The sequence below is a fragment of the Nilaparvata lugens genome, chromosome X (genome assembly GCF_014356525.2).
Source record: "Nilaparvata lugens isolate BPH chromosome X, ASM1435652v1, whole genome shotgun sequence".
NCBI classification, from domain to species: domain Eukaryota; kingdom Metazoa; phylum Arthropoda; class Insecta; order Hemiptera; family Delphacidae; genus Nilaparvata; species Nilaparvata lugens.
This window is the reverse complement of record NC_052518.1, coordinates 83,089,127-83,104,054: the sequence shown is the minus strand read 5'-3', so window position 1 is coordinate 83,104,054 and position 14,928 is coordinate 83,089,127. Positions and strand designations below refer to the sequence as shown.

Sequence of the window (14,928 nt, the reverse complement as noted above, 5' to 3'; positions counted from 1 at the left end):
ATATTTTAATCATGATCATATGATAAAAACACATCTAGCAGGAAATATTTCAGCTATAAAACTGCGGTACGCGTGCGGCGTGATTCTATTCTATTACTATAACATAATTCTAAACTAATATTATTACTATATAAACTTCATGTCGGGTCAGCCTCGTCCGATCACATGATCGAAACTCGTCTATCAGATTCGTGTCAATATGCGCCTAGCCTAATAATTCATTTTATTTTTGAAATTCAAATCCAACTTTTTTAGATGAAATTTTAATAGTTTTGGTAAAATAAAGTTTTTTCAAATCATTCAACTAGAATAAAGGCTGTAAAACTTAGTTGTTGTTTTTTCAGTTACCACAAAAACTCTTCATTTCAAAGGATCTGAATAACTATAAATATATTATTGTACAACATTAACTACTCGCATTGTATGTATATTCTGCTCAAATGCACAAGCTTCGACAATGAAAGGAATGCTTATTGTCTTTCATTCAAAGATGTTTATGTTGAATTTGTAGCTTTTCCAATTTTGCAACAGAAAGGCAAGACTAATAGTACCACATCATTGACAACATTACTTTATTTGCATGCTGCTAAAATGGTGGTTGTATTTACAGAATCCGGGGTATATGAAAGACAATTTTACTATTCTTATTGAGTCTTATCATATTGGTGATAAGGGTGATAAGGAAAATGTAAGTATGCATTGATTTATTGCATCTTGCTTCCTTTTTTTACCATTTGCCTTTTATTATCTTTCTCTGTCTCTTATAAACTATCTATTTCTATATTTCTTTTTAGTATTCTTTTCAGATTAATTCGGATTATTATCAATAGTATGAAATTTTGATTCTGTATAATTTTTATGAATTCAATATTCTCTTGAATATTTCCATTTTCCTTTCTTGCCTTTCTAGAATATTCGTCTATGAGAGAAGATTTTTATCACTCTGATGTGCAAGTTTAATCCAGTGGTCCAAGGCTCATTGCTTAATTCTGTCAAATTCTGTAAGAGTATAATTTATTTCATTATTGGTTGGCACAGATTAACAGGACGAGTTAATGTGTGTGCTATTGCAAAAGTCAAGCCTGAACAGGAGGAAATACCATTCTCTGACTCCGTCAGGATCCTAGGTATTCAAATTTATTATAGACTGGGTTGGGCTCCTCAAGTGAAATCTATTACAAATAAGGTTTTTGCAGCTATGCACCAACTAAATAGGGCTCAGAGTTTCTCTGAGAATCACTTTTCTATATGGTCTCATACTGCCTGTATTTGATTATTGCTTTATTATTCACAATGATCTGCCTGAAACTACAAAGAGCCCTTCCATATCAAATTAAATCAAATTTATTGCCTTACGAAATATGTTTACAATTAGATACAGATTACAAAATGTAAAATTTCAGAATAAGAAGTATAATTTTTTAACATAATAATATAACTCGGCGAAACCAGCAAAACCGCAGTTTAAGTGCCGGTGACGAGTACCAAAACAGAAAACGATAATATTACTTCCAATAGAAAAACTTTGATCCAACATGGTAAGCTAAACTAAATTCAGTCCTTTATTCAGTCCGCTTTCTTTTCTGATGCTCAAATACATGATCATATAACTGATTTCTTCCATCGCCTGCGTTGATAAAATGGACGCAATGGAGGGAATCCGTTATCCTCTCAATCACTTATCTTTTATAATAGTAAAAAATTGTGGTCCCGACTAGTTGAAAAATATATTCACCCTCCTCGCTGGTGTTCACTCCAGAGCCACTCAATCCCTTACATTCACATTGCAGATACCTGGTCATAGAAATTCGATGCTCAACACCTTTCCTATTGGTAGCTTCTCGATTGTGAAATTCGCTACCATTTAATATAGGTTCAGCCCCTTCTATCAATTCATTCAAATCCCGTCTATCTCTTCATTTATTGAGGGAAACTATCCATGAACATAATCGAATCATCGCCTCTTCTCTTCTCATCCTATTTGTATACTTCTCTTCATCATCGTATTAACTTTATTTCATTTTTTCATCAAAATTTCGGTTATTCACATTGTAGTTACTATTGTATATATCTTAGTTTTAAGTAGAGCATGCACTAGGTCGGTGGAGCGGCGCAACGCGGCGCGGAGAATTTCCGACCTGGAATAAAATACATGTGATCAAGTGAACCTCCATGTACTAGGAGGGGGCGCGAGGCGGAGCTCGAACAGTTTCTAGACTTTTCGGGATTGGACCGCGTCGCGCCGCGCTCCTATTGCACGGAAAAATTGCGCGCTCGGGTGGGTAACTTGATGAGGGCTCGGTTGTTTCCGAGCTCTGCTTCTTTCGAACATGGCCACACTACTTAACCATAGATGTTGTAATTGATTTGTTGTATTTTGCTTTTTCTCATTGTATTTTTGTGTGTTGTGAATAAATTGAATAAATAAATAAAAAAAGTTACTGGTTATTGAACGAGCGTTATCGAGTTCTCACTTTTGACTTACTGAAGGCGAAAGTCGTTGTCCGTATGTTCTACAATAACAGAAAGGATTGATCAATCAGCTTCAAATTTTGAACACGTATTCTTCGAACAAGACAAGATCACGGTCGTAGTGCACGGACCTTCCATTTTCCGCTCTCCTGCGCGCCGCGCCGCCCCACCGACCTAGTGCACACTGAGCTCAATTATTACCCTTACTATTCCTAAGATTGTTTTGTGTTTTTTCTTTGCATTTATTGTTGAGCAAGTTTTTTAATGAGCTTAAGCCTAGAAACAGTTATCTAAAAACCTTCAATGGCCAACTACCTTCAATGGCCAATTTTAGAATCTTTGATGAACAATAGTATGGAATGTGGATGTTTTTGATCATCAAAAAGTTTCAAAAATTGAAAATGCTTTCTAAGACGGGTTCGATTCTTCAATAATAAAATGATAATGAATTCCCGTTTTAAATTCAATTTATTTCCACATAAGTTTACAAAATTTGTAGAAAACATTTGTTACAATAAAACATAGAGGTAAAGTGCAGTATTTTTTACATTGTAACATAGTACGCTATTGAAAAGTGGAATTCCCCAAGAACCAAGAAGACTAATCGTCTGTGAATTGGGGATTTTGATAGTCTCTTGTAAAATTTAGTTCTTGTATAATATATTTTAGTTCTTTTTTACATTCATTCATATTTAAAAATAGTCGTAAATTGTTCCATTATGTTGAAAAACAACATTTTATTACTTCAATGTATTCCATAATCTGAAAAGTATAGAATTTCACCTCTACAACACTACTCTACTTTAAAAAATTAAGAAATAAACTCTGAAAGAGATAATTACGTAATGAGTGTTCCTTTTCTACTTTTTCCACTTCCATAATATTGTTATTATTTTCATTTTCCTTCTGATGTCTTCTTTAATAATATTCTCTTGCATGTGGTTAAAATAATGTGTTAGTGTCGAGCTTGGTACTAATTGATCAATAGTTCCCATTTCAAACTCATGGTGATGTTAGTTTTTTGCAAATTTATTGAGTAATATATAAACTATTATGTGTTATAAGCTTTGAGTTCATAATGGAAAAAAAATTCTATAAATACATCCTACAGTCACTCAAATATACCCAATTTGATGAAAACTTTTTGCATACATATTGATATTGTGTAGTCTCTCCATATTGGATTTCAACATAAAACTATATTCCACAGAGAAAAATATAAAGTTGCGTACAGACTTCTGCGCCACGAACACGCGCATTTCGCTTTTTATCAGCTGATGCTATGATTATTATATCTGTATCTTACTGTTTTTGTAGATATACATATATAATAAGTGAATGTCGCTTGTTCATGGCGCAGAAGTCTGTACGCAACTTAAATGAAGTGGAATTTACAATACAATGTGTGTTTCTTAATTATATCCAAAATCCAATGAATTAATTATACCTTTCTTCCATGTCATGCGTTTTGTGTCAAATGAGGGGTTATACAAATACAACCCACGTAATAACCACGACATTCATTTTGCACATAGTAATATTTATGAACATCATGTTTGATGTATTGTTGGAATGGGACAAACAGAATTTGTGTAATGTCCAGGTTTTAAAACCTTGTGGTTCCAGGTTTCATTGATTTTGTCTAAGGATTTCGTTGATATAAAGATTTCTGAAACTATATCATTGTAAGTTTTATTTTCATTTTATTTTGGATCGGTTCATAATATTACTTAATTTGTTATTTTCGATTGACAAACTATTGTAGTAGTAATAATAAACTATTGAGAGACAAAATTAATAAGTATTGCTTAAATTTAGGTTCACGAGTTACCGCCTGAGAAGTTGAAACAACGAGAAGTAGTTCATATTGATATTGGAAATGATCCTGTGTCCACGGGTGATTACAAAAAAGATGAAGATCCTTCGTTATTCAAATCTGAAAAGACTGGGCGTGGGCCCCTCACTGGAAAATGGATTGAAAAGGCAAGTAAATAAAAAATATTCAAACGAATTATGCCAATTCTTCCATAAAATTAGTAGAAAAACGTATTCATTGAAGTTTAGGTGAAAAGAATACACCAAATACGTTCAATAGACTAATACATTCCTTGAATAATCATTTCGTAATGATCCCTAATTTCATTTCACAGTCAGTTTTAAAATTTGTACTTGCATTTGCAATACATAGACTAAAATACCTTCTTTTTTATTTTTCTACTGTGGCACTTGGGCTCAGAAACTCTTAGAAATAGGAAGATTGGATTTTTCCCTAGAGTTCAACCTAATAGTAACTGTTGAATCTTAATTGAAAAACTTAATTTGACTTTTATGTGAAATTCCGGATTCATATTTTATAATATAATCCTGTAACTGCAACTAACACTCACTTGAAAGAAATTAGTGTTCTTCTTCAATAAAATGCTATTGTCTCAATTTGAGAACCTGATATGGGTAATATCGTAATATTAGTTATAGTAATTGAATCTAATCCACATGACTTTCCATATATTATTAAAGTATTTTCTACTGCCATTATTGTTTTCCGTTGGTATTATGTATTTTGTATTTTATCAGTTTTTATTAAGTTATCTATTCACTTATTAAATGTATTTTTGACAACTTGTGAAGGTTGATCCTGTGATGACATGCTACAAACTTGTGACTGTTGAATTCAAATGGTTTGGACTGCAGACTAGGGTTGAGAATTTCATCCAAAAGTCTGAACGACGACTTTTCACAACTTTTCATAGGTGAGTCGGATTTCAAATATCTTTGAATTTATCCCTGAATTTCAAAATTCGTTGATGATCTCTTGAATGTACAATCAAAACTTTGAGAGTAATGTTTGTTGTTGAATAGGTAATTAAAGCCATTGAATTGATTAAATTCAGGAAACAAGGGAGAAGCGAATGGTTTGCTATGTGTAAACATCGAGTAGCTGTCAATCCTTTCATGTTGTTGAAATTTGCGGCGACTAATGATGAAATCGGTCTCAATTCTCTGAAAATTTCACAATTTAACTCGCAAATGGTATTGAATCAAAGCTCAATCACTCTAACAGACAAATATTTGTTGTGCTCCTCACTTTGAAAGTGATCGCTTGACAAGTTGTGTGAGTAGGCCTACTGAACGTTAAAAATATAAGGAAACTAATTAGTTTCCAATAACTTATTGCCATAAAACGCTTCTCGTCCTTCTACCATAATATAACATTCTCGATTCATTTACAGCGTGGGGTAAACTGAACAACTAAAATTCTCATTTTGCATTTTGGTTTTCAGAGCCGTTCAACAGCACTCTGTGGACGATAATCTCGGGATAATTTGTACTTATTTTCCATTTTTGTATGTAACTGTCGAAATTCCATGAAAACATTGGAATTTTGTTGCAATTGGAGCACTTTTTATTCTCATTTACTAGTCTGATATCATCTTAAGTGATAATAGACGTGCAATATTAATATATAATATAAATAAATAAGAAAATTTATTGTCAAAAACATGAAAATGTCATAACGTCAGTTCAAACTTACAGTAGTCTAATATCACATCATATATAAATATATATACACATACACACACACACACACACACATATATATATATATATATATATATATATATATATATAATATATATATATATATATATATACATCACATTTCATTTATATTATTTTAATCTATTTTATTTTTAAATTCGATTGTCTAGCACTCTCAAGTCCAAAAACAAACATTTACTCAAATAACTTCCAAAATTGAATTTCGAAAAACTCTTCTACCTTATATAAACATTTTCCAACCAGCAAATTCTTTAAAAATCGTTTAAAACTCACACAGTCAATCTCTCTTATCTCATTAGGGAGAGCATTAAAAAGTTTAATAGACATGTATTGCCAATTCTTTTGCGATCCTGCATACTGACAATAATCAACTCTAATATTATTTCTATGCCTAGTTCCATAACTATGTACATTACTGTTCAACACATATTCACTAATAGTTTTCTTCATTGATGTTAGGCATGCCAGTATATACAATGATGGCACTGTCAACAGTCCCATACTAATAAATAAATCTCTGCATGGTGTGAGAGGGGCCTTCTTACATATTATTCTCAAGGCCTTTTTTTTTTTTTTAAGCTTGAACAAGACATGGGAGGATGAGGAATTTCCCTATAGTTGAATGCCATAAATTAGATGGCTATGAATATGCGCAAAGTACACATTCATTAATACTGAGGTATCTACAATTTGGCTCAGTCTCCGAAGAAGATAGATGCCTTTGTTAATTCTTTTTGAAATGTGCCTAACATGTTCATTCCATGTTAAATTTGTGTCCAGCATCATTCCTAGAAATTTCTTAGATGTTATTTCTGTTGTACTCCTATCAAAGCTAAATTTCATGTCAATTGTTTTGTCAACGTTCAAGCTCAAATTATTAGCCGCACACCAATCATTTATCAATGAGGTATTTTCAGTGAGCATTACCTGTAAATTTTCCTTGCTCTTATCATCTACTTTAAGTCCTTAATCATCTGCATACAAATAAGAAAGGCCATTTCTATTACATAGATTTATCGAACTAGGCAAATCATTGATATAAATTATAAATAAGAGTGGTCCTAAGATAGAACCTTGTGGTACACCGCACTTAACAATTTCACCTCTGGAATACTCCCCATTCTTGTTAATGAATTGCACTCTATTTGATAAGTAAGAAGAAATTAGATCTACTGCAGATTGTTCTAGGCCATAATGAAACAGTTTTTCACATAATGTGCTATGATTGACAGTATAAAATGCACGAGACATATCAAAACTTCTAAAATGTACATTCTTATGATTTCCCAGGTCCTGAATAACTTCCTTCACAAGTCTAAGAACATTATCACCAGTACTATGGTTCTTTCTAAAACCATATTGGTTGAAAGCAAGCTGTTATTTTCAAAATAGTTGACTAATTGCGAGTGAAGAAGCTTCTCAAAAATTTTCGATAATACATAAATTAAACATATCGGCCTGTAGTTATCTATGTTTGATTTATCTCCTTTTTTGGGAACTGGTATCACCTTAACTCTTTTGAACTCATCAGGAAATATTCCCAAGTCAAGGCACCTGTTAATAATATGGAAGTCAACACTTCTGATATATTAGGAGCTGCTAATTTAACTATCAGAGAATTTAATCCTACAATATCCAGACAATTACTATTACTCATTTTATTCATAGTTTCAAAGACCTCTTCCACCTTGAAATGCACAAATTTGAAATTTGTATTCGGCTTAGGAATATTATGAACATAATATTTATAATCAAAATTACTTTTGGGAATATTTTTACCAATATGTTGATAAGAACAAACACAGAACGATTATTTGATGAATGGCCTGTATGCAATTTCAAATTTATTTGATGTATAAATGTATGTTAAAAACCTGATTAAGGTCAAGTTGGAAATAAATTTTTGATTGAGAATAACAGCTCAAATTAATCATTTTCTTCAATCCTTAACTTTTCAGTGATTGCCATTTGGAATGATTTAGGACGACAGTAATAATAAATATGATTCCTTGTACTTTGTTATTTCTTGCATCTACAACAAAATTTGATATTGGTCACAAACTTGAAGTGCATGGTGTTGCAGATCTGCAATATACCATTTTTTAATCAAAATTATTAACAAAATGCAAAATATATTTTTTTCAATGTTTCCCCTAAATATTGAACTATAAAAATATATTTCTCCACTTAAAACATGGAAAATGAAACATTAATATCATCCTTGTCTTTGTTGAAAAATAATGTATGCGTAAAATAACACATTTTGACGTATATTCTCCATAAAAGCATTTCTATGATTTCAAGATCAAATAAAAACTTAAAATTATAATTTCAAATATATTATTTATAAATACTGTATATAATTTCAAATTGAAGCCCACCCTCCCTCTAGTCATTGGTGGTACTAGTCTAACTTTTTTGTCGTCCAGTGGTCTTGGGTGTTACAACCTTCAGTCCGATATCACTGACTGGGTTTCGTACTTATTTTTTCATCTGTGTGTTACGATTGAATGTGCATATAAGTAAATAGTATCAATAGCATTTATATTATATTACTATCATAACTATTGAATTATTGTATGAATCTTAATAATTACTCCTGAAAATGATCGAATTGGACAATTAGAAGCTCTCAATATTGGTTTCAGTTTTCAAGTTTCTTGAGGTATACTGTATCAAACAAGGTACAAACATCCCACGTTCCAAATATCCCATGTTGCGCCTAATAATCTTACCTTAACAACCCTACCCGTATTACAGTATCAGTTGTTGATTCGTAGCTGCTGACTAATCAGGCAATAATTGCCGTCAATTTGCCACGAGCCACGAGTGTAGCCTAGTTGAATAAACCTCATTCCTCTCTTGTAATGCAATCGAATAATTGTCGGCAATATTCGCAGTAATAATTATGAAAATGTCAAGAACAATATTATGTGTTCAGTGTGGTACAGTGGTATCAAAAGACGAGTTGAGAGGATCAGGATGCTTTGTTTATTGTAATGTTAAGTGGGCGAACATTGACTCATCACAATATACGAAAAATGCTTCAACTAGAATAAAACATTTCTCTTGACAATCAAATTAGTGAAATCACTTCAAATTTGATCAATTAAAGACTGGCAGTATATATTTTTAAACTTTTGTGATTGAAAGTTACTAACTTATTTATTTATAATTTTACAATGGAAGCAACAGGTAAAAACCCAAAAACGCTCCAATTAGAGGTATAATTGAATTGAAATTAGAATATACAATGCCAAAGTACAATTAATATTCTCTTTAAAATGATATTGAAAAGTAGAGATAAGTGAAAGAGAAAATGATGATGATAAATGCCACAAAGAACTATGACAATAAAGGAGAAAATAGGGGGCTATGACACAAAGTAACAGTGTAGAAAGAGGGCAGTAAATAAAATATTATCTGGTTGATAAAATATTTAAAAAAAAATAGAAAACAGAAATCAAAAGAGTGATGGGAATGGTGATTGTAAAATGTGCAAAAATTGTGTATGTGCGTTTTTATTTTCAGTTATTTTGATTTTGTCTCAAAATCAATATAACTGTGTGCTTGACACTTGATGGACCATTTAAAAGCACATCCACCTCACATGTGGTTGAGATGGAAAAAGTATGCACCAACTGCTCTCCACCTTTGAACTGAAAATGGGTATTGTCATGTGATCTCCGCCTTTGCACCTTAGAGTCGGCACGGCGTGTCATGTCGTGTGCCAGTCGGCATGTCAGCCGAGTCGGCACGGCGAAACTATTTCTGACAAGGAGGTAAGAAGAGCCAACAGCCAACATCATCATAACAATCTTTCAACGATGAAACCACCCTGTCCCTGGCCTCAGCTTGACAGAATCAATCTCAAACTTACAACTTTCTTACTTTGTTGTTACTTCTGACAACAACGTAGTCAAAGTAATTAGCTTTTAATCGCAAAAGTTTAATTCATCAATGCATTGCGAGTCTTTAATCCATAATATTTCAAGTGAATTAATAACCGCAGTCCGTGATGGAATCAAAGATTGATAAATTAATGAAATCATTGCGATTTTCATTCTTTTTCTGGGTCTATCGAATTCATTTTTCAAATCTATTTTCAGGCAAGTATTTTGTTGGATGGACCGTTGGCATGGATTGACCATGGAGGATATCCGTGAAATCGAAGAGAAAACAAAAGAAGAGTTGGATAAGGTATGTTTGAAATAATTTTATTTTAGATTTTTTCGAGATAATGTAACCTGAAAACAACAAGGCTGTGTATTCCATTATTCATTTTGAGCAATGTCACGAAATCACATCAAGTTCTATTTTGTCGTAGAACAAGCAAAAGCTACTTACTTCAAAAAATAGTTTTTTTTTGGAAAATATCATTTTCGGTCAATTTAGAATGGCTTCTAGGAAATCAATCAACAAAAATAAAGGAAACTGTAGGATCAGAATGAAAATTATAATGTTTATTTAGAAAATAACATCACGTACCTACTCATAGAATACAATAATATTTTATTTCATAAAAGTAAATTTTAAAAGATGTTGTACACTTATGATGTGGCATAATTTATATTGAAATGTTCGAAATAGAAGTCAAATTTAGTCAAATAGACAAATTTCACTATACAGAGTTGGTGAACATATTGGAAATAGTCTAATATTTCTTTTACAAGGATAATTTGACAGTTGGGATCCTATACGAATTGAAAAACTACTCTTCTGTCGTTTAAAAATTTTTGTCCGCCATCTTGGATCCGTATTTTTGAATCCACCTAGATTTTTACAGAAAACCGCAAAACGATATCTCAAACCGTTTCAAAATTATTCACATTCAAAGATACTAATAAATCATATAAAAACTAAGAAATTAGTTGCATTAAAAATCTGACAAATCAAACTTTTTCAATAAATCATACAAAAATTAAAATATGAGCTGCATTAAATTTCTGACAAATCAAACTTTTTCAATAAATCATACAAAAATTAAAATATGAGCTGCATTAAATTTCTGACAAATCAAGCTTTTTTGTTTAAAGTGTTGAAGATGTGAGTAGATGTTACTTACTATTATTGTCAACTAACACTCATTTTTGTATGATTTAAAATGGTTTTGTATATTTGAATGAATTGTATATGGAGATATCGATGAGCAGTTTTCGCTATTCATTTTCTCTTGAAATTTTGTATCGAAATCATGTATGACCGGGCTGAGTATGTATGATCCTATGACCGGGCATGTATGACCACCTTCCCTTTTAAAAAAATGAAGTTGGAAACAAAATGGCTAATCCAAGATGGCAAACGAAAATTTTGAAACGACAGAAGGATCTACCTTATTTAGACTACCCTTCTGTAGTTTTTCAATCCGAATAAGATCCCTAACAAAACCTACTGTCAAATTATCTTTGTAAAAGAAATATCAAGGTGTTTCCAGTTTTCACCAAGTCTGTATGTACATCAAAACTCACTAATCTAATTTAGTGACACTTTGCTACACACATTATGATGGTTTCCACGTCACTCTATACAAACACAAAAATCATCAACATTACATTTGATGACTTTTGCTTGTTATTAACAATGAGAGTGTTCTATTTCTAATAATGCTTTAACTAACAAGTTATCCAGTGACAAATATCTGTAACAAATATATTCAACAAAATGGTTCATGAAAAATTTTAATAACGTCTCTATCAAACGTCATACCACTTGGTGGGTTTTGCCATTGGAAAGCATTTCTGCATCTTTTGATATGATTGTATCGAAATTGTTTGAGTTAGTGACTTTTGCTTGCAATACGACGATTTGCTCAAAATACACAAATACTACAAACTGAAATATTTTAGAATGGAATGGAAATTATCAAGTACCCTTTTTCATATATTTATCAATCACAACATTTTTCAAGTATTAATAGCCATTTTCAAGTGGGAATGAAATAGACTAAACAAAATTGAATTGATATGAACTAGTTCATGTTCATATGATTAATTATCCATATGATTTAGTTTTCGGAATGCCCATTTTTTGAAAATTGGATCATTCAAGTTGAATTATATATGTATACATGATTCATTTTTATCATTATTGAATATAATTCAATTCTACATGAATAGCTCAATAAAATTTTGCAGTCCAAATACTAAATCATTTATGAATAATCAATCGATACTAACCAGCATATAAACTAGTATCAAATTCAATTATGTTTATTTTATTCCAGTCCTTGATTTTATTGATCCTTTAATTGAAAATATGAATTCTCTGTCATATTATTTGGGTTTACTTTTGAGCTTTTTGACTTTGCTGAAATCAATAACTCCCTGTGCTTAAACCCTGTTCAGCACTGAATATTTGGTTTAAGGTTGCCCAATCCACTTGAATAATTGTCATGTGATCCAGCAGTAGGACTGAATGAATTAAAATTTACTTTAAACTGATTATTTACTTTTAACTGAATAATTCACTTTAGACTGAATGAATTGAAATTTCCTGAAAATAGAGTCAAGGCTTACATTTCTATGCTTATGAAATCCAAGATAAGAGTTGTAATATTATTGCTTAATAAAATGTTGTGCTTATCTGATCCTTTTTCCTGAGATGGAACTCCCGATATCTTCAAGCTGCAGATGAAGCTCACATGTAGGTGATGCCCACATGAGCTCCAGGCCTGTGCGTGGGTAATAAGATGGATGATGAAAGTTAAGTACACCCACAGCTTTAGGCGGGCTCCGAACCACCGGGAACCAATTTAGATGATATTTAGAGGAGGGTGTCCACTCTACAGGTGGTCACCCTCCCAAAGGGAGTTGCAGGCGCGTGAATCTTATCTTATCTGATCACAGAGCAATATCACAATCTTATCAATCTTATCTTAGCAATCACAGAGCCAATACTATATTAGCCTACTTCATAACAAAAGTAAAGTTGTCATCAGTCTTCTCTACTAAAATTTTCAGCATTAGCCCATTTTTCATCCAAACACTATCCCAATATAAACTTTCAACAAATTTTCTTCTACTAATCAATTTGATAACGAAATTTTTCTACAATTACTAAGAAGTATAATGGTTATCTCTCTGAGTCACTAATATTCATCCAACTGTTGGAGTGATCCGTGGTCTAGTGGATAGAGTGCTTGCGTAGCAGCATAGAGATCCCGGGTTCGAACCCCTCTCATTACCAAAAGTTTTTTAACCAGATCACTCCCGTGTTATCGGATGGGCACGTTAAACTGTCGGTCCCGGCTGAAGTATGACAGTCGTAAGGCCCATTGACGGCTTAAATTATATATTCAGGCGGTGGAACATTCCCGAAAGGGAACTCCCCACCAACAAAAGCCATACGAATTTATTTATTTATTTATCCAACTGTTAGAAATACCTGATTCTACCTGCTAGTTTCCTTAGTCTCAACAGTCTTTTTTACCCGTGCTGACTACTCAAATCTTCTTTCCTTATTGTTCCACTTGCTCAACAGATTTGGAGTGAATAATCTTAGAAGCCTCTGGTCTTATATAGTAATGGTCTTATAATAATGGTAGATATAGTCTTATAAGTATGTAGGTAATGGTCTTATAATAATATAGAAGGCTATTGTATATTCTCCTCCATGGTTACAGCTAGAAAGAGGCCCCTTGCCTTTGCCCTTAGTGAAAGTGAGTAGGTAGAAGTGGGACCAACTCGTTTAACTCTATCATTATTTATTTCTCAACGTGCACAATATCCGAAAAAGAACATAGAATAGAAAAGGAACATCGGTCCGGGGCGAGAAGTAGACAGCCAAGAAAGTTCCTTCCAACTTCAAAACTTTCAGTGATCAATCGCATGCAGATGAAGGCTTGTTAAAGGACCACAACAAACTAATTTGGCGGCCTTCACTAACAATACTTGGCACCCAAACAAAACATTTCTACTTATCACAACTCATAGCAACCTTGCTGGGAGAGCGTGTTGTAGTTTGACCAGATGTTACGAAAATCGTCAGTTTACATTTGCTTTGTTCAATCAATGAAAAGGGTCTCCAGCCACGACTCTGGCTACCCTAGTCATCTTCCTAGTTTTGAGTGTTCAGTCCTACTAAAAAAATCAGTTCCATTACTTCTGCATTGAAAGATAAAATACATAGTTCTGAAGCCAAAGACTTGTGCTTAAATTTATATCTTTCCGATTTTGTTATTTGCTTCGATTTGACTTATCAGCTTTCCCTCGTATTTTAGAATATCTATTCTTTGGATCATTTATTAATTAATGAATTCACTCTTTCATTTCACAGCTAGTTTTCTATTATCCCTCTAGCGAAAAAATAAATCTATACAGAATAAAAGCACAAAGATGTAGTCAAATATCACCAATATATTTGGAGAAAAACACAATCATGTTTCAATACCTATGGAGTCATCTTCAGTGTGACTTAGAAATGTTGTTTACCATCTATATCAGATTATTTAGATCAGATAGTATAGATTCCATCTTCTATATAAAATGAAACCTCAAATGACCTAAACTGCACGTCTTAGTTCGTCTACACGAACGGGATACGAAATACATGTTTGACACATCATCACTACTGAACTAATTAACTTGAAACTTTGCATGAAGATTCTTGATTTATCGAGATGGTTATAAGCCTATTTTCACTTTTAATTATAAATTAATTATAATTTTGATTATTGGAATTATAATTTTGATTATTGGAACAAACTTAATTCTTGATACAAAGTTCACGTAAAATAAAAGCCCATTCAAATAGATCATCTATTGTAAATTATGACAGTAGTTGTTAATACTGTTAATATCAGCATGACACTATAAAACTGAATTCAATCTATTTTTGCTTTCAACATATCCTTGTGGGGAACGGCTAATACCTTCTCGTTATGAATAAATTAATACC

The 14,928-nt window shown here is 32.3% G+C and overlaps 1 protein-coding gene and 1 long non-coding RNA gene across 5 annotated transcripts in view; one reads left to right on the top strand and one right to left on the bottom strand.

Moving 5' to 3' along the window:
* The window catches only part of LOC120354489, an 85,074-nt gene that overhangs the window by 52,615 nt on the left and 17,531 nt on the right, over positions 1-14,928 (bottom strand). The gene's annotated exons all lie outside the window — the stretch shown is intronic.
* Positions 1-14,928, top strand: part of LOC111045800 (phosphatidylinositol transfer protein alpha isoform) — a 100,597-nt gene that overhangs the window by 79,815 nt on the left and 5,854 nt on the right. For 2 of the 4 annotated variants that reach the window (XM_039441765.1, XM_039441767.1), the window contains 4 exons: positions 611-688; positions 4,291-4,455; positions 5,101-5,222; positions 10,143-10,233. In XM_039441765.1, coding sequence (XP_039297699.1) covers positions 611-688; positions 4,291-4,455; positions 5,101-5,222; positions 10,143-10,233 — 456 coding nt within the window. The remainder of the gene's footprint in view (positions 1-610; positions 689-4,290; positions 4,456-5,100; positions 5,223-10,142; positions 10,234-14,928) is intronic. The other 2 variants (XM_039441766.1, XM_039441768.1) reach the window with 1 other exon arrangement.